Here is a 26553-nt window from a genome sequence, read left to right as displayed (position 1 = left end):
TAATGTTGAAATCATTCCTGGTCAGGGAGACTTGCTGGTCAGGGAGCTCCAGTTCTCCTTTATGGGGCGGCACAGTGGTTCAGCAGTTAGCACTGCTGCCTCACAGCGCCAGGGACCCGGGTTTGATTCCAGCCTCAGACGACTGTGTGGAGTTTGCATATTCTCCCTGTGTCTGCATGGGTTTCCTCCCACAGTCCAAAGATGTGCAGGCTAGGTGGATTGGCCATGCTAAATTGCTCGTAGTATTCAGGGATGCCTAGATTAGGTAGGTTATAGGGAAATGGGTCTGGGTGGGATGCTCTGATGGTTGGTGTGGACTTATTGGGCTGAAGAGCCTGCTTCCACACTAGGGATTCTATGATCTATGAAAACATTGCATTTTCCAACTGAGTGTTGGACGTTGTGATGAGATTCTCACCAGTGAGCAACTAGTGGCCTATTTGATGGATTATCACTTGTTATCACCTTCATTGCCATTGAATCTTGTCTTATTAATATGCAGCTTCCCATTCTCCTATGTGCTAGTCAGAAACTAGACTCTGAGATTTCCTGACATGAAAGTCAGAGTCATAGAGTCTTACAGCACGAAGATAGGTCCTTTGGCCGAAACTGATCCATGCTGATCAAAATGTCCATCCACGCTAACCCCATTTCCCTGCACTTGGCCCATGTCTTTCCAAACCTTTCCTAACCATGTATTTGTTCAAATGCCTTTTTAATGTTGGTAATGTACCTTCCTCAAACATTTTCACTGGCAGCTCATTCCATATGCATAGCACTCTCTGTGTAAAAAAGTTATCTCTCAGGTTCCTATGTATTCTTTCCCCTCTTACCTTGAACTGATGTCCTCTATTCCTCAATTCCCCAATCCTGGGGAAAAGACTGAGTGCATTCACCCTATCAATGCCTCTCATGACCTTATATACTTCTATAAGATCCCCTTGTAGTCTCCTACACTCTAAAGAAAAATGTCCTAGCTTGTCCAACCACTCCCTATAACTCAATCCCTTGAGTCCTGGCAACATTCTTGTAAATTACCTCTGCACTCTTTACAGTTTAATAACATCCTTCCTAAAGCAAGATGACCAAAACTGAACGCAATACTCCAAATGCGGCCTCACCAACATCCTGTACAACTGCAGCATAACTTCCTAACTTTTATTTTCAATGCCATGACTGATGAAGGCCAGTGTGCCAAAAGCCTCCTTCATTGCCCTATCTACCTGTGAATCCACTTTCAGAAAACCGTGCACCTGAACTCCAAGGTCCCTCTGTTCCACTACACTGCTTATGGCCCTACCATTCACCCTGAAACTCCTACCTTGATTTAGCTTGCCAAAATGCAATGTTCCACACTTACCTATATTAAACTCCATTTGCCACTTCTCAGCCCACTTCCCCGGCTGATCAAGATCCTGCTGCCAAGTCTGATAACCTTCCTCACTGTCCATGGTACCGCCTATTTTAGTGTCAAACTTACTAATCATGCCTTGTACATTCTCATCTAATTCACTGATATGGATAACAAACAGCAATGACTCCAGCTCCTCCGGATCCTCAATTTGGATACCCATCACTCCATGGGTAGCACCCACATGAACTTCATTTCCATTGACATTGACAGCAGACATGTACCAGACTCACCTGAAAAGCTTGATAACAGTTGCCACAGTATCAATCATCTGCCATTTATATACATGATGCAGAAACTGTTCACTTCACACCCTTGGCCCATCAAACATCATACTGCACTAACGATGGCTAGGTCTACACCTCCAGTGTTGTGGTTATGGCTAAATAGACATTTGCTTATACATCTGATGAAGAAACATCAACATATATTTACAAAAGTGATAATGTATTTGCAGTGACATGACACCTGTACTACTAATATGCCCTCAGAGATCTTTTTTTCTCTCTATGTTTCAGTGGTTCCATAGCTGGAGGGGGAAGGCAACTTACCGTATGGAAGAACTGAAAGAACTGCGGATGTTGTAAATCAGGAATATATACAAAGTTGCTGGAAAAGCTCAGCAGGTCTGGCAGCATCTGTGAAGGAGAAAACAGTTAACGTTTCGGGTCAGGACTGAGGAAGGGTCACCGGACCCGAAACATTAACTCCATTTTTCTCTTCACAGATGCTGCCAGACCTGCTAAACTTTTCCAGCAACTTTGTTTTTGTTACCCTACGGAGGAGCCAATTGGCTCTGGAGTTTTGGTCAGGCAAGCCTGATGACAGAGGGACCAGATCTGCTGAGTCTGTCCTGCCTGGAGGCAGTTGCATCCTCCCAGGAGGAACACACATAAGATTGAGGGCTGTAGACAGAGGAGATGTGGAAAGCCCAGCCCCCTCTAGAGTGTCGTGGGAGAAAACTTCTGGGCGACTTGTGTGTGGTTCCTCAGCTTCCATTGGTACTGCACTATCACCTTGTGAGGAAGGCATAACTGTAGTGAATTCAACGTCTCTTGACCCCCTGTTGCCTTGCTGTTGGTGGTGAACACCAAAGATTAAACCTCTGGAGAGCAAATCTGTGCATGTAACCACCAGACTCTGAGAACACTGGATCTGGCACTCCATAGCCACTGTCTACCCATCCAAGGAGGCAGCCAAAAACTCACATGCCAGAGGCAGCATGGTTCTAACAGCATTGCTGCAGTCTCACAACATTTGTGTCAGTTAGCTCAGTGCCATCGAAAAGCCTGCCTGCTGCTCCTGTTTTAGCTTGTGCATATCAATGAAGTCACAGATTAAAAATGCTTCCCCATGGTATCTCCTGTCTGGGGTTGCACAGGTGCCTGGTTGCTGGCAGTCCCCTGAGCAGCAGTGACCTGGGGCGTTTCTCTCTGACCACTCGAGGAAATGTGACAGTGATGTGCTCATCAGGAGAGAACCTTGCTGGGGCATCGTCTGAAGCATCCACACTATCTCCCACAGAGGTGGAAAATAGGATAGCTTGAGGTGCCATCCACTTGACCACGGAAACCAGGCAAAGCCATAGATAGCTGCAGAAGACAGAAGAGAGAATGCATTACTTAAAAGGGGCAGAAGTTGCAACATGTTACAAATATCTCATCATTGGGGTACTGGGAGAGTAACATAGCAAGAAATGATACTTCTTACTTGGTTGCCAAGACATGGATATTTCAGCATCTCCATCCATACTTGCTGGTAAGGGTCATGACCCTCTCCTCATAGCAGACGAAGAACTGAATTTTGGGTATCCCATGATCCATCCTGGCTCTTTTTACCCTGTTGTGGGCTATTTCTTCAGGAATGAAAGGAATGAAGAGATAATGTCAGATGAAAGTAGAAGGCACAGCCATAGTGTTGGCTCAAGTGGGAGAAAAATGATGAGATGTCACTAGTGAGTGAATGCACAGCACAGAGGTGATGCAGGGTGATTTTGGGGATTTGGTCGTCAACAGCTTGGGGCTATGAAAAAGATGTAGAATAGTAATCAGATCTCCACCAGCTCAGGCGCTTTCTCCATTCTCTGCAGTAAAAGCCACTATAAGCATGAAGAAACCCAGTTTATCTTTCCTTCAGCAATTGCAGTAAACTGTGACATTTAATTAGTAGGTCAGAGAGCTTTTATAATTGATACAGTCACCCTGTGCCTCTTGCAAACCTGTGGAAGAATCTAGAGAAGGATGGCTGAGAAGTGGCATTCTGACCAGCACATCAATCGTATGAATCACCACAGGAACCTTTGAGCAGTCTTCCCAATCTTTCCTCCTTTCCATCACACTGTATGTGTGTATGTGTATAAGTTGTCTGTATGTATCTGGGTAAAAGAGAGAGTGTAAGGTTTAATCAGTAAAGTTACATGCTAATGGTTAGGAACTGTTTACCCGTCACTAGATCTAATTACTTGTGATGAAGAGTCATGTTTGTTAACTGCAGGTCCATGCTTTTTGTCAACCTGAGTCTAAAAGATACGTAAATTCAGGAATTTTGTATGCATTTTAAAGCTTTGACTCTGGGAATAGTGGGGGCTTGTTGTTCAGTGCACAACCTCAGCAACGTTTGCCAAACCATTTCTGAGTGCTTTAAGCGTAAACAATTTAACGTGATTGCAGTCATACGTACGGTGGTGTTGCCTTCTCTGAAGAATTTTAATGAGTATTAATGGACCCTTAAGATTAGCTAATGGTTTTATGGTTATTTTTGTAGAAATAATTTGCAGACTTTCAGGTTACTTGAATGCAATTTCAAATCTAGCCATTACAGGATTGAACTCATAACTGTTGAATTACTTTTTCAGTCCTGTGCATTGGAGGACATGTGAGTAGGGTGGGTAAGGAGGTGGCAGGGAATGTCTAAAAAGGCCAGCATGGCTTCCAGTGAGTTCCTCCCTTGCCAACAGTGGATCACGCCTTTAGGCATTTGATGCCTGAGAGGAAATATCAATGGTGGTGGAAGGAGACTGTTAAACAGGCAAGGAGGCTGTTGTTGACCCTTCTCAGCCTGAAATTAATTGTGGAATTGGGAAAGTAAGAGGACTCTTAAATCCACACCTTTTCTACCCCATTATATGCATCAACCAGCCCCCTCTCCAGCCCCCGCACCCTACACAACCACAAACACCCTTGCTCCCAGTCTGCCGTGGGAGGGGCATTTAATTCAACACTTGAACTGCACCATTCTCACAGAGACATACAGCACAGAAACAGACCTCTCGGTCTAACTCATCCGTGTCGACCAAATATCCTAGATAAATCTAGTCCTTTTTGCCAGCATTTGGCCCATATCCCTCTAAACCTTTCCTATTCATTTATTCACCCAGATGCCTTTTAAATGTTGTCATTGTCCCAGCTTCCACCACTTCCTCTGGCAGCTCATTCCATACACGCACCATCCTCCGAATGAAAAAGTTGCCCCTCAGGTCCCTTTTAAATCTTTCCCCTCTCACCTTAACCCTATCCCCTCTAGTTTTGGACTTCCCAACCCAAGGAAAAGACCTTATCTATTTACCCTATCCATGCCCCTCATAGAGTCATACAGCAGGGTCCAACCAGTCCATGCTGAACAGAATTCCAAACTAATCTAGTCCCACCTGTCTGCTCCTGGCTCATAGCCCTTCAAACCTTTTCTACTCATGTACTTATCCAAATGTCTTTTGAACATTGTAAGTGTACCCACATACACTGTAATTGTACCAACTCCTCAGGAAGTTCATTCCACACACGAACCACCCTCTGTGTAAAAAATTTGCCTCTTGTGTCTTTTTAAAATCTCTCTCCTCACCTTAAAAATGTGCCCCCTAGTCTTGAAATCCCCTATCCTAGGGAAATGACAACCACCATTAACTCCACCTATACCTCTCATTATTTTATAAACTTTTCTCAGGTTGCTTTTCAACCTCCTAAGGTGCCAAAAATATGGTGGGAGCATAAGTAAATACACAGAGAAATTACTAGTGTAACATTATTGACTTCAAAGAAAGAACTTAAATATCATGACCACTTTTACAATAAATTAAGCCATTGCAGAGAACCAGGGTCATCTTTAACAATACCATTATTTCAGTATTTTGATATGACCATGATTTATTTAAATAGCCAGACTTGGTTTCAGTTTGAGGCGCTCAGTGGGAAGAATTACTGATTTTGTGTGTGAAAACTTGAATAAATAGACAGTGGAAATTGTTGATCCCCAACCACCTCTGCTTAAATGTTTTCTTATCATATAATTAATTTAACTCAGCATTATAAAACCCAAGTGTCTGCAAAGTCAAAACATTTCTTCCTGTCTGATCTTGAACATGCGACTCACCGTTTACACAGAATTCCAACAACTTAGATTGTATACTTTTGCTACAGAAGTCAAGATGGAAGTCCCAAAACTGCTAATGCCATAGAAGCGTTGGGAAATAGTGCTTACAGCTGTTAATTCAACATTTTGCTCCATTTGCCCCTCCCAACACTCTTAATATGATATTTTCTCCAATTATCTTTGTTCAACTACGTTAATAAAACCCTTGTATTTAAGAAAAAACAGAAACAGAAAACATTTATGGAATAGTAGACATTTTAATTAAGTTTATAATGTTAATGTCACCATTAATTGATAATGTCAAATTGTTTATTGAAAATTTACTTGAGAATAGGGAAGGATGTTTAAGGTTATAATTGCATATATACTTAAAATGAAGTAACATTTAGGGCACCATAGAATTTTCATCTTTGGAATGTGAATGGTAAGGTTTAAATGATCCAGCTTGGAATGTGAGATGGATAAACGGTTTTACTTTAATACCTTTTGGTGTTTATGGAATAATCTCATACATTTATATGCTTGAAACTTTTACCTTTTATTGATCCTTTTTCTTTGGAGATTAAATAACTCTTGAAGCCAAGGTAGGTCTAAGTCCTTTCTTAGAAATATCAGTGAGTTAATTCTACTTCCTCATTTCCTATGATTTTAATTTTTTTAAAAATTAGCTTCAGAAATGAATACTTTTCCGAGAAATAATAAGTAACAATTTATCAATAGTTAGTAAATCTACTTTGAAATGTGCAGAGGGAATTAGTCACCAACATCTGTAAAAATCATACACGAGTCTATTGACTTCACGACAGTTTGCCTGTTTGAGTCCTAGCATTCTCTATCTCCAGCTGCTGTGCTGTGTTCATTACTGCTCAGTTAGACAGCTGGTAGTAAACAAGTTAAAGATTTTCATCTTGCTGACTGATTTATTTAACTCAAAATATACTTATTCTCATGGATTATTTGTCTTTGATACTTACATATACAGTTCACAGATTCTGATTTCTGAATGCTCTCTGCAGTTCAGCAGAATCATTTAGTTTGATGGAAGTAGACTGATAAATAATTACATTGTGTTTGTGCCAGCTCTCTGCAAGAGCTATTCACTTTCTTTCATTTTCTTGATCTTTCCCTTGGCATTTATATATTTTTCGTTTTTTGAATATTTAGCCACTTGTTTTTTTGACTTCTGCTTCACCAATATTTCTGGAATATCATTTTACATTTGCTTTTATATTTTATTACACTGTATGAAAAGATGTCTCCTCACACCTGCCTTCATTGTTTGGGTAACAATTTTAAAATAGTGTCCTGTAGTTACTGATTCACAGACCAGTTTTTTTTCTCTACTCAACTTAAAGAATTCCTCTCTGTTAGATTGCCACTTTTGTTTTAGCCAAAGGTTTCTCTAGTATTCTCTCAGAGCATCTTTACCTGTATCTTGTCTGTATTTTTAAATAGCATTTCACCCAACATTTGAGATCTGACATCAGAAATTATGAACTGGTCATTGTAGAAGCCATCCATTTTCCATTACTAACAATGGGAAGGAATGATGTGGAGGTGCTGGTGTTGGACTGGGTTGGACAAGGTCAAAAATCACATGATACCAGGTTATAGTCCAACAGGTTTAATAGTGGAAGGAGCAACACTTTGAAAGCTAGTGTTTTCAAATAAACTTGTTGGACTATAAGCTAGTGTCGTGTGATTTTTGATAATGAAAAGGAAAGTCAAAGGGGGAGGTGGATTTTATGTCTCGGTGGAAGTTCAAATAAGGCTAATTTCCCTGAGTAAGATCCAAACTGTCTTATGCACCTCAAAGCATTTGGCAGGTGTTGCAGTGTATGTGTGGTCCAAAGAAGATTTCAGCTGGGATGCTGTTTTGAGTTGAGTTGATTGCAGCTGATTGTTTCAGTATAGGCCCTTTGATTTTGCAACTTGTCCCTCCCTAAGAATAACTGCTGGCATTGAGGCTCAAACTGAATAATAGAATGGTTACAGCACAGAATCTAATATCTAATTCCAAGTCCAATATGACTTTCCTTGAGTTCAGGAATCATATTGGATGTGAAACATTAACTTTGTTTCTTTCCCCACAGATGTTGCCAGACCTGCTGAGTTTTTCCAGTACTTTCTCTTTGTTTCACCTCAGACCTCCTGCATCACAGGATTTTGCTTTTATTTTAGTAATTCAAATGTGCTGCTCACAGATTAAAGTTTACAAACAATAAAAGAGTTCTCGAACACATTCTAATGCTAAAAGTGATCAGGTGAGAAAAAGCTTCAATAGATATGTAAGTGAACATCCTACAATAATACAATCAAAGTCATAAAAACTGAAATATACTTTGCAATTTCATCTACTGATGAATAAGAAACAACACATTAACCAACATGCATGATTAAGGTTATCAATAAATCATTTATTCACAGATTTGGCTTATTTATTTATTATAGTATGCACCACACTTAGTCACATGATGACTACTGTAAAGCAATGACATTTCACATGAGTTAACTTTCACCACTTTCTACAAAATAGTCTGTAGGAAAGATCTTCTTAATGCCAGGTTTGGGTGCCTGAGACATAGAAGAAATTATTTAAAATTGTAGAAGTTTATCCACGTGAAAGTTTTCCATCTTTAAGGATGTTTTACACAGTTGATACAAGTATTCTAACATAAATTTTATTACTTCTCTAATGAACTAAATATCAAACTGTGGAGCTTTACTTCATTTGTAATATCATACAATACTGCTGTTCAGTGATTGTTGATGGTACACACAGATACGATCCTAGTCACCTATCTCACCATTCTATGCTCTGTGTCAAGTACTGTTCAAACAGAGTTTTGTCATACTAGATTTTGGAGTAATCAGGTTGCTTATTAATAATTTACAATAGCACTGTTTTCTTTTAAACTGCTACAACTTAATTTGAAAATCAAGAGAAAGGTAAAGTTCTTTAAGGAAATGCAATGCTCACTGATTATATTGTAGAATTCAGGATTCATAGACTGGCAAATATTTTGACTTTGCAGAAATTCAGAATCCTTTGAACAACAGTAGCATTTTTGCACCATAGCAAACTGATTTCTTGATATAGAGAGATGGTCAGAGACAGAGAACGTTAATGTGCTTTATGATGCAAGGAAAACACAGCGCCTAAATGGTTAAGAATACAGACAATGGCTGAATTGCAAAGCAGCTGGATTCACCTACACCTTCACATGCCTTGTGCTTGTCCATTAAACCATGCTAGAATCAATACTGTTCATATATCAGTGCAACATTGTCCTAGCTTGACTAACTAAACATTCATTATTTCTTAAGAAATGATTTATAAAATTGCAGTAAGCAATTAGAGCTTGGTAACGAGAATAGGATTCATTAAAAGGGAGAATTTGGTGAGCGAACAGTCTCAGAAGAGCTTGGTGAGTAATCTTCAGATTCAGAGTTGTGTTCTGGTGCATTAGTTTGTACCACGTAGCTTCTCCTCACATCCTGGTTGCATCTTCTTCGGAAAACCTGCCTCTCCTTATCAAGAGCGGTGGTCTGTCAGGGTCATAAAATAGTAAATGAGAAAAAAATCAAGTTTGGAGCAAATTTAGGAACATAATCTAATATTAAACAATATTACAATAATACTTAAATATATTTTTCATTGTTATGCTTCATTCATGGATATTTCACAATTTTCATATTTCTAAACTTGTAATTTTAGAAGCATTGGCATTTGTCATATTCTGCAAAACCTCATTCACTATAAAATGATGTTTGCAGAACCTATCTGTTCAAGTTAGCTTCCCAATACGCAAAAAGTAATTTTATTGCACTGGCTCTGAAATGGGAAATTCATGCTAAAGTAAATCCAGTTTCACCTCATTATCAGATCCTTATTCATTGCACCCAATATATTGCAAAAGCTTAAGCTCAAGGTTTTTAGCTCAAGGCTTTTCCATGTTATGGGCCATTCATTAAAATGCATGCCTAAAATGCAGGAATACTAGGAGCTCTGTTAGAGTGAGGTTGGAAATCGCATAAAATCCTTAAGTTGCTCTCTTTGAAGAAAAAGGATTAATTTTTCAATCAGTTTTTCCTTCTGCCCCTCCACGCCCAACCCCCATTCTTACAAATGTTGACTCTTTGCAAGCGTTATGGTATGTATTAACCTTTAGTACTTAGTTCAATTGGTCATTATTTATATTTAGAGTTCAAAGTAGTTCTAGCCTTCCATTTAGAATAATTACCATGGAGATTGGTTTGTTTATTTTGCATACTCCGATCCCAAAACAACAGCAAATATCCTGGAATTCCATGAAATAAAAACTTAATTTGACTTATTCAATCACTGTTCATGCTGATTATAATCATAAAATGTAGGCATGACCATTGGTTTTCTATTTGCATGGAAAAGAACAGACTGAACCATGGAATGCAATCCTAAATCAGTAATAAAATTGCACTACCCCACTTAATATAAATATATTTTAACGTAATCATTCACCATGAACTTTCAAAACTGCATATAAAATATTCTCTATGCTTCCTAAATGGGAAACAAAGTTGATCATGTGAAATTTACAGAGTGAGGCAACATTGGTTAACCACTAAAGCTAAAGTGTTCATAGATATTCATGTTCTCATTCTTGATAAATTTATTGCCACATGCATATCTTATTTCTGATTTGTGAAGGTGCAGTAGTGATCACCTCCAAAAAATAAAAATCAGTAAACACATTCAATGTGTTTGCCTCACACATCCCAACATTACACTGCTGTCCAAACACTCAACCTGCCTACATCTCTTTGCAGCTTCTTTTAGTTCTCCTCATAGTTCACATCCCCATCAGTTTGTATTATCCAAGTATTAATATAGGTTTTAAATAGCTAAGGCACTAACACTGATCTTTGTGATGCTCCACTGGTCACTAGAATCTAGAGAATTTTGTAAAATCGTAACCAAGGCATTCATTATCACTGCAGCTACATCCTTCAGGACATGAGCACCTAAGCATTCTGGATGTGGGGATTTGTCAGATTCTAGTTCTATAAATTTCTCTTTTTTTGTCTGCAGAAATTAAGTATCTTAAGTTCCTCCTGCATATTAGCCCTTGGTTATCCTCCATTTCTGGTATGAAATTTGTCCCTTCTTCTAATGAAGGTAGCCAAAAAGGCTGAGATTTAATGCTCGATGCATTTTGTGGGGATTGGTCAGCTTCAACGATTCCTGATTTCCCATCCTTACCAGCGAGAAAGCTCATTAGGTCAAGCTCTATTCAAACAATTTTAAGAGCTGACCAGCCAATTTTCATGGCAAATCAATGGTCTTGACAGTGACATCCCAACTTGATGGAAGCATCTGGGTCATAGGGATTATTGCTGGAGGCCTAGACTTCAGCAGATTCAACAGCAAGATGGTAGATTGTTTTCTGTCAGCTCTCATGAAGTGGAGACCTCAGGAAGACAGAGTCAGTAGCAGCTCTCCCATATTCTGTCCCAACCTCTGATTGGCCTTGGTTAGAACAAGTGGAGCACAACTCCCTTCTCCCCACCCCCACAGCCTGGCGGGCATGTTATCCTTTTTTTGCATGCAGGAATGCAGGTAACCAAGCTGGTGGTGAGCTGAGCCCCTTATAGTGCTGATCATTACCTGCGTAAGGGTCTTAATTGGTGGCAACTTCTTCAGCCAGAGAGTGATGAATCTATGGAATTCACTGCCATAGAAGGCTATGGAGGCCAGGTCATTGAGCACTTTTAAGACTGAGAGAGATAGGTTCTTGATTATCAAGGGGATCAAGGGTTACGGGGAGAAAGCAGGAGAATGGGGTTGAGGAACTTATCAGCCATGATTGAATGGCGGAGCATACTCGATGGGCCGAATGGCCTAATTTCTGCTCCTATGTCTTATGGTCTTATGGCAAGTTCACAAGGTCCAGAATAGAACTTTTGCCCAGCAGTTAATTGTTGAGATGATGAGATGGTGAGAAAGGGATGAGTATCTCTTTATGATAAACACACCAAACTTTCTGCTCTTTTGGGTACCTTCCTTGCCATCTTTAGGGAGGGGATAATGACTCCTAAAGATTTTTTATTTTCTCCATCATTTCCTCATTACATGTAGTAATTTCTTCTTTCACTGCCTCAAAGGGAAAAATGTTACTTTTAGCCACATCTCTTTTTCATACAGTTATAAAAGCTCTTGCAGTTTTTTTTTCATGGCTAGTTTACTCAATTTTTAATCAAATTTTGGCATTTTTTTGCATTTTAAAATACAATCCTTAAACAGCTACATATGGGTTTTCTTGCTGATTTTTTTGTTATTCAGTGGAATGTATTTTTGTTGAACCATGTTAGTTGTTCCTTTCAGTATTTCTCACTGTTTATTTTAGTTCACTTACCCTATAAAGGTTAGCTAGCTCTTCCGTCAAATCTAATACAAATGACTACATTTAATATCGTTGTTTGGGACTGAAGTTGGTCACTTTCAAACTTAATATGGAATTCAACTGCATTATGATTACTTTTTCCAAGAGGATTATTTACTATGATCTTTTACTTCATTGCACAATACCTTTATATCTAGTTGGTTCCAAACCATATTGTTCCAGGACACTTTCACAAAAGTGTTCTGCAAATTTATCCTCCAGACCACTTTTGCCAATTTGATTGGTCCAGTGTATACAAAGATTAAGGTCTTCTACAATTATTATATTGCCTTTGTAACAAACCCCAATTATTTCCTGCTCAATGTTCTGTCTAACAGTATAACTACCATTAGGAGTCTATAAACTGTTCCCAACAGTATTTTATGATTCTTGTTATTCCTAATATTTAGCCATATGGACTCTACATACTGAACGTCTAAGCAACAATTCACTATTGTCTTTAATATAATCCTTTGTATTCGGGGTTCCTACTCGTTCTTAGCATTCTGTCTGAATTTATGTATCCTAGAATAATTATTTTCCCAATCTTGGTCACCATGTAACGATATCTCTGTAATTGTAATTAAATGAAAACTATAAATCTCTATTTGTACCATTAGTGCAAATACCTGATGGTGAATGTTTTGGATAATCAGACAGAGTTGTGTAGATTTTTTAAAGATAACAAAGTGTGGAGCTGGAGGAACACAGCAGGCCAGGCAGCATCAGAGGAACAGGAAAGCTGATTTTGTTCCTCCAGCTCCATACTTTGTTATCTCTGATTCCAGCATCTGCAGTTCTTGCTATCTCTTTAAGATTTTTTTAAACTACTTTTTGCGAATCTTTACACATTGCTGCATTATCGCAATTATTCTCTCTGTTCATTCCTGTGCTACAGTACTTGTCCTTACCCAAACTGCTACACCATTTTATTCTCTCCAATTTTATCTTTAGATTTCTAAATCTCTCCTCACCCGAACTTATTCCACCCGTCCCTTTTAGTTTAAAGACCTACTCACCAGCCTTGTTATGATTTATTAAGGACACTGATTCTAGCCATAAGACATTAGCGGTACGAGCAGAAGAAGACCATTCAGCCCATCAAGTCTGCTCTGCCATTCTATGAAATCCCAGCTGATCTGATAATGCCAGCATGGTTTAAGTGGAGCCTAACCCAGTGGAATAGCTCCTACTTTCTTAAGGTGTGGTCCCTATCAATCTCACGTCACTCTTTGAACCAGGTATTTAATTCTCTATTCAGTTGGACTCTCTACAAATGACAGTGGCTCAGGTAACAATGTACAAATTCTCACCCTTGAGCTTCTGCATTTTAATTTGACCTTTAACTCCTCAAGCACTCTCAGCAGAACATCAATCCTCATTGTATCTATGCTGCTGATTCGTATGTGGACCACAACAACCAGATCCTGCTCCACCACTTGGGAGTTCATGTTCAGCTGTTAGGAGATGTCCCTGACCCTGGCATCTCACAGGCAACTCATCCTTTGGAACTTCCAATCACAATGAAGAACAGTGTATATACTCTGAACATACTTTTTCCTATCACTACCTCGTCACTCCACCTCTTGAATCGCATCTTGCATCTTAATGACATGGCCATTTGGCTAATCAATCTTGCAGTTCTTTCACTCGTCTTTACAGGTAGCAAACAGCTTGTATCTGTTGGTCAAAATCAAGGGCTGTGGCTCTTCCATCACTAAGTGCTTGATACCTATACCTACACCTACACTGAACCCAGCTGACTTCCCATGCCTAATGTCTGAGTTAGGCATCTCTTCCCACATATGAGGCTTTTACTCCCCCAACTGATACTGACTCAACTGTCGTTTGTGAGTTATAACCAGTCTCAAAGGTGGAAACAAAACACAATTTCATAAAGAATGCAGTGAACATTTGACAACATTTCTGCCACAGCACCAACTTCCCGACCTGCACGGCAGGAAAGAGTTATGCTATACATCTCATAGAACTCAGTAACAAAAAAGAGACTGTGCACACATAAATATACCCCAAAACAGGTAGGAATTGTACAACTGGAAATTCCACATCAGGAAAACTTCAAAACTTCATGGCAACACATGGGATATGAAAGCCTTTTTCATAAATGCAATGAATACAGAGTTCTACTGTTTCCTGTTAGGTTACAGATCAGCCAAGATTCAATTGAATTGAGAATCAATTCCAGGAGCCAAATGACCCATGCTGTTCCTATGATTCAAGTTTCAGATGGTCTCGTTTAACTGCTCACTACACAGGTACAGAAAGATTTGTCTGTTTTGAAGTCAACTCCAACAGTATTCACATCAATAAATTAAGTGCTACACCCCAATCAAAATATCATGCTGCTATAGGGAGCTCATACTTCATTTTATCAAGACTACCTAGTCAGCATCTGATCTCCATAATTACTGCAAAATGATGGGGCATATAGCAGATGACAATGATATTAGAAATGTTGGCTATATTGTAAGACACAACCAGAATTCACAATCATCAAAGCAGGTTCAAAATGCTGATATCTGAACAGCGATCCTCCTGGTGGATATCCAGACTTTGTTGTATCTAGGCATTGCTCCCATTTACAGACACTGCAATGGTGCTGTTTTATAGGGCTGTTAGTCTTGGTTTTCAAAGAGACATCTTTTCTGTTTGGTTTTGCCCTTAAATAAATCTGCAACAGATCAAATGTTTTAAAATGGAAGAGCTGTTATTAAAGCCTAGTGTATCATTTATGCTATCTGGTTCATGGTTTCTGATTACTCCAAATTGATGGTATGAAACCCTTTTCGGTTTTGCCAAGGGAGAAGAATGGCTAATTCAATGAATCCTGAAAAATCCAGTGGTATAGTGAAACTGGATAGCCTATCATGCTGCTATTGCTGTTCAGTGGGAATGCAGATGAATGTGGGGCCTGTTGAACAACGAAGTCATGTATTTGATATTGCTGTAGAAGACAAATTAACCGATACAGTTGATTTCCCCTTCTGTCTCCTTCCATAAGAGAAAATAGACTAGAGACAGCACTAATTTCAGCCAATTTGACCATGGCAGTGATACTGCTACAATTGAATGTGGCTCAAAAATCCTAAAACCACTGGCACAGCTCCCCAATTGCCCTCTTTCTATATGCCTGTTGGTAGTGTCAGATTTTCTCTACAATTGCAAACTTGCTGTGCTTCAGCCTATAGATCCAGTTAACAACAAAATGTGGCCAATCTGCCTCTGATGCTCTCTGACATCCCTGGAATCTGTTCACTATTTGTTTCATACTGTTACATTGGGTGAGAGATAAGGACTGAAAGAAATCTTTAAAGCGCACTAGTACAGCAACAAACAGAAGTGGAGTACAGCTTTAAGAAGTCTGTTCTGGGCATACAAGAAGCTACCTGGCATTTAGCCCAAATGGATGTGAAACTAGGAAAATCACAGTATTAATCAATTTTTGGAATTAGATTTGAATTATAATGAACCTCTCAGACAGCATGTTGCCATGGGGCAATCAAATCAGGAATTTAAAGTGCAGTGTAGAGCAAACATAAAGAATGTGAGTTAAAGATCCCATGATTTTTCCACTCTTGTGTAAGCATTTCCAGCCAAGTTGAGAATTTTCACCACCATTCATACTTCATAACTTTTCATTTTACGACTTCCAATCACTTAGAAACACTGAAATACATTAATCTTTCTGCTATAAATTCTATTAAAACAGTTAATAGCTGTTAATTATATAAATAATTATAAAATATTTTAACATTAAAAAAGAAATCATTGAACCCATTATATTGACTGGGTGGAGAGATTAAGGAGTGATAAAAGCAGACAATCGAAGTGTAAATCCAACTCTTTCAGTTCAATAATTATTTGCTATGACGTATTAATGGCACTAGAGAACATTTTTGTATGTTTTATACTGAAAAAAGGCCCCTGAGCTGATTAAAATTCTGTTCATGTTTCTTAAAATAAGTTCTTACGTGCTTATTCTAAAATGCTAGTGCAGTCACTACAAGATAATATTTTTTTCAGTAACTCATATCTGAGGTGCAAGCACAATATTTTTCAGATAAGCTGAAGTAAATACTTAAAGAATGGAATTAACAAACTTTCAGCAATTTGGGGTTGTGATACTATAAGTCAATGATGGCAAGTAAGAATTTAAAACACTGACAATTGAAGCAGAAATCCTATTAATGCAAACTGTTTCAATCGAAATTCAAGATTAAACAGCAAAGAAGACTATCAGTTTTCATGTTAATATGGTGCTGTTAATAGCATCAACAAATGAAGGTGTATACACAGTGGAAGAGGTAAATTGTTATGATATTCCTTATCATCTTCAATATCTCCTTTTAATGATTTAGATGATCTTTTGCAGTCATGTATGGGAAATAGAAGTAAGGCAGGATGTTTTCCTTTATTTTTTCATGGGATATGGGCATTGCTAGCATTTGTTGCCTATCCATAATCACTGAAGATGGTAGCAATCCATCTCCTTGAACCACTGCAGTCCTACACCCACAATATTAAGAATAGAGTTTCAGGATTTTGACTCAGTGACAGTGAAGGAATGATGATATAGTTCCAAGTCATGCCCTGGAAGGAAATGTGCATGTGGTGGTATCCTCATACATCTTCTTTCCTCTTTTTTCCTAGACAGCAAAAGTAATGGGTTTGAGTGTGCAGTCAAAGGAGCTGACATGAGGAGCTCCAATACGTTTTGTAGATTGTAAATACTATTGCAACTGTGGTGGATGGAGAGAATGTTATCATGGTAGATACAGTGCCAATCTGCTTTATCATGCATCTTGACTTTTGTTAGAGCTCCACTCATCCAGGCAACTGGAGATTACGTATAAATATTGTTTTGTGAAAATGCACTGAAGATCGCTACAACTTCACATTGCCTAGTGGGAGAGCTGAATTTATATCTTGGTTATAATTTGCAGTTACACAAAGTTTGCTGTGCGATATGAGTTGAGCCTTTATAGAACTATCTGGGTGTGGTATGGTGGTGCAGTGGCAGTGTCCTGATCTCTGGACCAGAAGGTCTGGGTTTAAGTCCCACCTGCTCTAGAGGAGTGTCATAACATGTCTGAACAGGTCAATTAAAAGTAATTAGGAAGTTATATATGGGGAGAGATAGGTTATTGCTGTATTGCTCAAGGCAAGCATGGTTAATAATGAGATGCTGGGCTGAAATATACCACAAAGTGGGGCAGAATAATGTTGGAAGAGAAAAAGCAAAATACTGTAAATTAAACAAATATAGAAAAGCAAATTCTCTTTTCTTGTTTCTTGAAGAGGCCAAGAAACTAATGGAATTCATATCTATTTTTCGAGACAATGCACCATGTTTTCAATAAGTGGGACATGACCGACCATTATTTGTAAAAGAATTACAAAGATGACTAATTCTGATATAAAGAAGGGCAAAGTTCATTCTAAACACTGTCCTATACTGCATGAATTTCAGATGAATGCTTTGTACTGTCAAACATTTTAAAATAAGTAGATGACACGTTTCTGATATTTGAATCCACAAATTAATAAACTCCATCCAATTGATCATTGAACTGGATGATCAAATGAGCTCCCTTTCCGCAATCTATTACTTGAGAAATCTGCCAAAAAGTTCTCTACCATTGCTTACCCAAAGGTTACATTCAGTGGTCAATCTAAGCATAATAATTCTTAGAATTCCATGCATTATAAGATCAATTTTATTGGGAACCTTGTAAATAGACTGTAAGATGTTGGTGCAGAATTAGGCCATTAGGCCCATCAAAACAGTTCTGCCATTTGAACATGGCTGATATGTTTCTAAATCCTATTTTTCTACCTTCTCCCCCTAACCTTTCACCCCTTTACTAATCAAGAATCTATCCATCTCTGACTTAACTACACTCAACTATTTGGCCTCCACTGCCTTCTGTGGCAGTGACTTCCACAATTCAACCACCCTCTGGATGAATAAGTTCCGCCTCATCTCAGTTCTAAAGGGTCATCCCTTCACTGTGGCCATGCCTTTGGGTCCTAGTCTCCTTGATGATGCTGTGTTAAGTCAGCCTATCGTACCAAACACTTCCAAGTGTTCCACAGTCTCATCCTTAATAATGGACTCTAAAATTTACCAATGACTGAGGTCAAGCTAACTGGTCTATAATTCCTGCCTTCTGACTCCTTCCCTTCTTAGACAGGGGTGTTACATTGACCATTTTCCAGTCTGCTGGGACCCTCCTTGACTCAAGTGATTCCTGAAAGATCACAGCAAAGCCTCCATAATTTCCTCAGCTATCTCCTCAGAACCTGGGGTGTAGTCCATCCAAGCCAGGTGATTTATCCACTTTCAGACCTTTCAGCTTCCCCATCACCTTCTCCTTAGCTATGGCCACTACACTCAACTCTGCTCTCTGACTCTCTTGAAGCTCTGGGATGTTGCTGGTGTCTTCCTGTAAAAACTGATGAAAAGTACCTATTCAGTTCCTCCGCCATTTCTTTGCTCCGAATTACTACTTCTCGAGCCCCATTTTCCAGTGGTCCAAAGTCCACTCTTGTCTCGGTCTTATCTTTCATATACCTATAAAATCACTTGCAATCTTCTTTTATATTACTAGCTAGCTTACACAATATTTCATCTTCTACCCCCTTATTGCTTTTTTAGTTTCACTCTGCTGGTTCTTAATGGCTTTCCAATCTTTTGGCTTCCCACTAATCTTCACCATATTGTATGCTTTTTTTTTGCTTTTATGCTGTCCCTCACTTCCCTTGTCAGCCACTGTTGCCTCATCCTCCCCTTAGTATGTTTCTTCGTCCTTAGGATGATTTTCTGCTGTGCCTCCTGATTTACCCCCAGAAACCACTGCCATTGCTGGCCCACCATCTTCCCTGCTAGCCTCTCCTTCCAATCAGGCTGGGTCCTCCCATATCTCTTTGTAGTTACTTTTACTCAATTGTAAATCCATTATATCTGATTCCAGCTTCTCTCTCTCAAACTGCATGGTGAATTCTATCATATTATGGTCATTGCCCCCATGGGTTCCTTCAACTTAAGCTCCCGAATCAAGTCTGCCTCATTACACATCACCAAATCCAGAACTGCCTGTTCTCTGGTGGGCTGTACCATAAGCTGCTCCAAAAACACCATCTCTAAGACATTCCACAAATTCATTTTCTTTGGTTCTGTTATCAACCATCTGCATATTGAAATCCCCCAATTATTGTAATTGTGCCTTTCTTACATTCCTTTTCTACCTCCTGATTCATTTCCTTCCCCACATCCTGACTACTGCTAGGAGGCCTGTACATAACTCCCATCAGCATCCTTTTTCCTTTGCGATTCTTCAACTCTACCCAGACCGATTTTGTATTTTGCTTCTTGCTATCAATTTATTTCCATTTCTTATGAATAAGGCAACGCTTTCCCCTCTGCCCATCTGCCTGTCCTATCGATGTGTATAGTTGGATATTTATTTCCCAGCCCTGATCCCCTTACAGCTGCATGTCTGATTCCCAAAACATCATAGCCCCCAATTTCAATGTGCGCTATAAGCTCATTTACCTTGTTTCATATACTGCATGTATTTAAGTCTTAGTTGTGCATTGACTGCCCTCTTTTTCATATTTGTCCCCTTATCTGGAGTACCCGTAATTAGGTCCCTGACCCTTCAACACTGTCTGTCCTATTACTGGTTCTGGAAACTTTGTAATCTCTCCCAAGCCTTCCACCCCTTTAACTTTTTCCATAATTTTCCATGCAATTGAATCTAACCCCAACTATTTAGTTTACAGTCCTATTTGCAGCCCTAGTTTTGTGATCTACCAGGACTCTGGTCCCAGCATGATTTAGGTGAAGCCCACCCCATTAGAACATCTCCCTTCTTCCCCAGTACTGGTGCCAATGTCTCATGAATTAGACACCCTTGCTCCTACACTAATCTTTGAGCCACGTGTTCATCTCTTTAATCTTGTTGAACCTTTGCCAATTTGCTCGTGGATCAGATAGTAATCCAGAGATTATTACTTTTAAGGTTCTGCTTTTTAATTTAGCCCAGCTGCTCATATTCCGTCATCAGAACCTCTTTCCACTTTCTACCTATGTTGTTGGTACCTACATGGACAACAACTGGATCTTTCCCGTCCCACTCCAAGTTCTTCTGCAGCCCAGATGAACCCAGGCACCAGGCAAGCAACATAGCCTTCGGGACGTTTGATCTCAGTCATAGACAGCAGTGTCTACTCCCTTGATTATATCATCCCCAATCACAGCCACATTTCTGTTTTCTTCCCCTCCTGAATGGCTCTCTTTACCATGGTGCTATGGTCAGTTTGCTCATCCTCCCTACAGCCCCCACTCTCATCCACAAGGGGAGAAATAATCTCAAACCTGCTAGACAAAGCTCACAGGCTGAGGCTCCTTCAGCACTCCTGGATCCTCCTACTTGCTTGTAGTCACACCCTCCTGACTCTGACCACTGACCAAAATTGAACTGGTTAATCTAAGGAATGTTACTGCCTCCTGAAACACAGCATCCAGGTAACACTCCCCCTCCCTGACGTCTCAAAGTGTTTGAGGCTCAGATTCTAAATCATCAAGTCTGAGTCAGAATTCCTCAAGCAACCAACACTTGCAGTCACTATGAACCACAATGCAGTCCACCAGCTCCATCATCATGCAGGTATAACACATCGCCTGGCCTTCCATGTCTTTTTTATTTACTTAGTTCTTAACTTGTTTTCTTATTAAAATCCCTACTCATCTTTTAGCTTGTAGTTTGTAAATATTTCTCCTATTGACCTTCAATCTGAAAGTAACCTACAACAGATAGTCAAATTAGCAGCTAAATACCAACCAATGAACTTATGGTTTTCTTGTAATGTCACTACTTTGAGCTGGTCCCTGATCCAGGGCTTCAACTTATTCTGTTAAAATAAGACCTCACAAACTATGAGCCAAAAAAGCAAATAAAAAACACTTCTTCCCCTCTGTACCAAATTCCCACACTGCCTCCAAATTCCCCAAACTATATATCCATTCAAGCTGTGTCTCACTCCAGATGTGGTCTCTCCTTCCTGAGCCTATGAAGCTTACTGCAGCCCAGGCACCACTCACACTGTAAATTTGATGCTGCCATAAGTATATCAAAACTATCCTGCTTGATAATATCTATCCTGATTAAATCATCACTCACTGTACCTTACACAAACTGATGAAAGGGCTTACGCCCACTATTTTTGGCCCTGAATGGTGCCAGTCTCCCTCACACTACCCTGGAAGGAGAACGTGTCTCATGAATTTGAATGTGGTAAAACTAGCTATCTTTCTTGCAGTAAACCTGCTGTCAAAGCCAAAACACTTGTATGTGACATATAAGTTTCAGTTCTGGTGTGAAGCCAGGTAGGCAGGCCATACTTGCAGATTGTATCAAACAATATATTCTGCTGATCATGCACATTGGGTAGCGTGCAAATCACGCTCAACCAGCTCTCAGTTGCAAGTGTTAGAAAACCATCAGATGTGATTCTGCTATTGAACAATTTTTTAACAATAATCTGGACTGTGCTAATGATTACACCGGAAGCCAATTTAAAATTATATCAATTGATTTCACAGTGTGATACATTTGTGCCTGCTGCAAGTTACATATATTAACACACACAACCCCATTTATGTAGGTAAGATAAATTTGTAAATATATTTATCTTTATCATTCAGAAAAAGAGAGGTCTTGGTGGCTGTCAATCTCTGCTGCATTTAAATAACGTGGACTGTGTTAAGAATTACACTAGAAACCAATTTAAGATTATCAATCGGGTTCACATTGTGGTACATTTGTGCGTGCTACATATCTTAACACACACAACTCCATTTATGCAAGTAAAAGGAATTTGTAAATACATTGCATACCCATGACAAAACTGTGACCAATCACAGCCTATCTACCATGTCTGACAACTAAAATTGACAGCCAACTGTTCTTGCTGCATCTCCATGCTTGCTAGGGCCCAGTCAATGAACAGTCTCAATGAACAGTAATAAATTAGTGTCCTTTTCTCATGACAAAAAAATTCAACTTCATGTCTCCTTTTAACAACATTTAAATTCATGGAAACTAAGATGTGCTGTCAGGTCACATTTTTGGTAGTAGCTGGTATTAGGTGACAAAATCCAACAAATTGCTTGGAATCACATGCTGGTCATGGGCTTCCCTTAAATAATCTTAGAGCCGAAGTTAGTACAAACTGAACTGAGCAATTACATTCATGGATTTGCTTTAGTTAAACTCAATAAAACAAGCAGAGTTTGGATGAATTTGGCATTCAGTTCTTCAACTTTATCTTACTAACACAATGGAAAAACCACACATGAATGTAAACAGCAACTACGCCAAGCATTCATATGACTAATACTTGCTCAATGATACCAAATCAGACGTCCTGGTAACATCTGTGATATCAACTGTTTTCTAAACTGGTGTCGAAGTGTATACCAAAGGAAAGAGGATGATGTGAACAAATGTTTTACAGGCATTTGGCCATTTATCCTACAACGAAAATACACAAAAATGGTGAATTACGTAACTGGACTGAAAGGCTCCCCTTAGGGTGGCACAGTGGCTCAATGGTCAGCACTTCTGCCTCACAGCACCAGGGACCCAGATTTGATTCCACCCTCAGGCGACTGTTTGTGTGGCGTTTGCACATTCTCCCCATGTCTGCGTGGGTTCCCTCTGGGTGCTCAGTTTGCTCCCACAGTCCAAGGATGTGCAGCTTAGGTGGATTGGCCATGCTAAATTGAAATAGTGTCCAGGGATGTGCTGGTTAGCTGTATTAACCATGGGAACTGCAGAGTTATAGGGTAGGGAGGTGGGTCTGGGTGGGATGCTTTTTGGAGAGTCAGTGTGGACTCAATGGGCCAAATGGCCTGCTTCCACATTGTAGGGATTCTATGATTTTTACATGCCCCAGCCCCGCAGAGATGATGCTTCCTTGCGCCACTGCCATTCCACCTTGCTCCTCCCAGCCAAAGGCTGCAGGAACAGCACCTCATATTTCACTTGGGAACCCTGCAGCCCAATGGTATCAATGTGGACTTCACAAGCTTCAAAATCTCCCCTCCCTCTACCGCATCCCAAAACCAGCTCAGCTTGTCCCCGCCTCCCTAACCTGTCCCTCCTCCCACCTATCCCCTCCTCCCACCTCAAGTCCCACCCCCATCTCCTACCTACTAACCTCATCCCACCCCCTTGACCTGTCCGTCCTCCCTGGACTGACCTATCCCCTCCCTAACTCCCCACCTACACTCACCTTTACTGGCTCCATCCCTGCCTCTTTGACCTGTCTGTCTCCTCTCCACCTATCTTCTCCTCTATCCATCTTCTATCCGCCTCCCCCTCTCTCCCTATTTATTTCAGAACCCCCTTCCCCTCCCCCATTTCTGAAGAAGGGTCTAGGCCCGAAACGTCAACCTTCCTGCTCCTCCGATGCTGCTTGGCCTGCTGTGTTCATCCAGCTCTACACCTTGGTATCCCCCAGCCAATACTGCTTTTCCTCCAATATAGCTCTATTGCATTACAGTGAAAAATTAAAATATTTTACTGATCAAATGAGGAAAACATGCTTTTAAAAATCCTGTTTTATAAAATTAGAAGCTTCAAGATGATTTCTGATGCTGCCAGATCTTAGTTAATGTAATTTTAATTTGTGAAGTAAGCACACTGTGCAAAAATGCAATATCTTTTTCTTTAGTTAAATTGGACAATTGCACTGTGGTTGGCACTCCCAAAGAGCATTGGAAGCTGAAGCAGTTACTAAGCATTAGCAAGTAAATTCATTTTAGATGTAAAATAACAAAACTAACACTTTAATTTTAACCAGCAAGTCCACAGCTGTCTCTATTCATATTGATTTCAATATGTGCACAGCTTTGAAATAAATGCATTTTGTTTATTTTGAAAAATGAAAGTCCTTCTATGCCTTTTTTTCTGTCATATCACTGTGTTGAAAACCTACTGAAATAACAATAGCATGTCAAATAGCCACCGCCATAGAAACGAGAATTATTTTAATTGTTCATTACTGATAATCTTTCTTTGGGGGAGACGGGAGAGATAATGTTTGATTAGTAATGTTAGTTTCTAGTCACTGTTACAGATCAGAGGCAATTAACTAGATCTCCTAAAAGGAACAGTACAAGCACACATCATTATTCCAGACGTTGTTGGGAAGTTTGTGTTCAGTGTGGGCACATAACTGGCTATCAGTTTCAAGAATACCTACATCCTGCAGGTTTCCGTGTTGAAGGGGAGTCCACAAATATCTGAATGTTAAGGAATGAATATGTAATAATAATCATTTAAGACTGACTTTAAATGACGCTTATAATGATACAAGTGATGGAGTTTAATCTCTGTAAACCATACTTTAGTGCCAGTAGGTTGTTCAGGCCTAAGGGCCAATCCTATAATATTCCTTCCCCTTTTCTCTTTTGTGGTTATTCTGATCTCTACATAACAACTGAGCTCCTTTGGATTAATTACTATTTGGTTAAACTGAAGGAGTGTTGCACTGTTGGAAATACCATCTTTTAGAATAGAAGACAAAGTGAGGCCTCAATTGCCACTTAGATGGATGAAAAGACTCCCATGGCATTATCTAAAAAACAGCAAGGGAGATCTCCTGGTGTACTTGTCAATATTTATTCCACAACCAATATTACTAAGATAAACAGATTATCTAATTATCTCTTTGTGGGTCTTGCTGTGTGAAAATTAGCTGTCACACATCTTATAACAGTGACTTCCCTTCAAAATGTACTTCTTTGGTTATTCAGCGCTACGGGACAAGTAGGAATCAACGGAGCTATATGAATGCAAATCCAGTCAAGGAAAGTATCTAATCAAAAATGAAGAAATACAAAGCAGTGAACACTCGTGGTGGGCCATAGAATTGGGAATTTTTAAGAACCAACAGCAGATGATTAAAAAGCTAATAAAGAGGGAGAAAGTTACATCTAACAATAACTTGGCAAGAAATATAAAAATCAACAGCAAGAGCTTGTATGAGTGTACAAAAAGAAAGAGAATAGTTAATATGAGTGTGGGATCCTTGGAGGATACAGCTAGGGAATTGATATAATGGGGAACATGGAAATAATAGCACATAATTTATACTGGTATTTTGCATCGATCTTCATGGTGGAAGACAATAAATACATCACAAGTTAACACATGAGCAAGGTGCTAACGGGAGGAAGGTCATGTAACTGCCTCTATCATGACGGACAAAGAATTTGACAAACTAATGGGACAGAAGGCAGAGAAGTCAGTGGGACCTGATGTGATTGCCTGCATCTAAATATTTAAATGGAGGTGGCTACAGAGATAGTGGAAGCATTGGTCTAGATATTCCAGACTTCACTAGATTCTGGGAGGGTTTCATTGGATTGGAAACTACTAACATGAAACTTCTGCTCAAGAATGGAGTTATACAGAAAGAAAGATACTATAGGCCAGTTAGCCTAACATCTGTCATTGGGAAATCCTAGAGCCCAGTAATAGTAGGACATTTAGAAAAGCTTAACATAATCAAACAGAGTAATTATATTTTGTGAAAAAGAATTATGTTTGACCAATTTTCTAGAGTTCTCGAAGGCTATAACAAGAAGAGCTGATAAGGGGAACTGGTAGATGTCATGTATTTGGACTTTGAGAAGGCACTCAATAAGGTGCCATATGAAAGATCATTGCTCAAGGTAGGAGCTCATGGTTTTGGGAGTACCGTTTTAGAATGGACTGAGGATTGGTTAACATACTGAAGCTAAAGAGTCAAAATTAATCATATTTTTTGGGTTAGAAAGATATAACTAATAGAGCGCCACAAGGATCTGTCCTAGGGTCTCAATTATTTACTATCTATGTTATCGACTGGGAAGAGGACGAGGCAGAGTGTAAAGTGTAAAAATTTGCTGATGATACAAAAATTAGTAGGTGGGCATATTGTGATAACAACATAAGGATTTGGCAAGGGGATGTAAATAGATTGAGTGAGTGGGCAAAAACTTGGCAGATGGAGTTTAAAGTAGGAAGATGTGAGGTCATGCAATTTGGTAGGAAGAATCAAAAGGCAGACAATTACTTAAATGGAGAGAAACTCCGAAAAAGCATAGTGCAGAGAGATCTGGGTGTTCTTGTGCATGAAACACAAAAACAAATGAGCATGCAGGTGCATCAATTAATTAAGAAGGTAGATGGAATTTTGGAGAAGAATAAGGGATGATCTTATAGAAACATACAAGGCTCTGAGGGGTCTTGACAGGGCTGGCCATGAGAAGATGTTTCC

General features: G+C 39.5%; 1 protein-coding gene across 2 annotated transcripts in view; it reads right to left on the bottom strand.

Annotated features, from left to right (window-relative positions):
• Positions 1-8172: 8172 nt before the first annotated feature.
• dclk1a (doublecortin-like kinase 1a) overlaps positions 8173-26553 on the bottom strand; it is a 318233-nt gene continuing 299852 nt past the window's right edge. For both annotated transcript variants that reach the window (XM_048597930.1, XM_048597931.1), the window contains one exon: positions 8173-9325. In XM_048597930.1, the coding sequence (XP_048453887.1) occupies positions 9161-9325 (165 nt within the window). In that variant the 3' untranslated portion in view covers positions 8173-9160. The remainder of the gene's footprint in view (positions 9326-26553) is intronic.

Source organism: Rhincodon typus, chromosome 6 (genome assembly GCF_021869965.1).
Source record: "Rhincodon typus isolate 14 chromosome 6, sRhiTyp1.1, whole genome shotgun sequence".
Lineage (NCBI taxonomy): Eukaryota > Metazoa > Chordata > Chondrichthyes > Orectolobiformes > Rhincodontidae > Rhincodon > Rhincodon typus.
The sequence above is the reverse complement of the archived record's forward strand: the minus strand, read 5'-3'. Positions and strand labels throughout refer to the sequence as shown.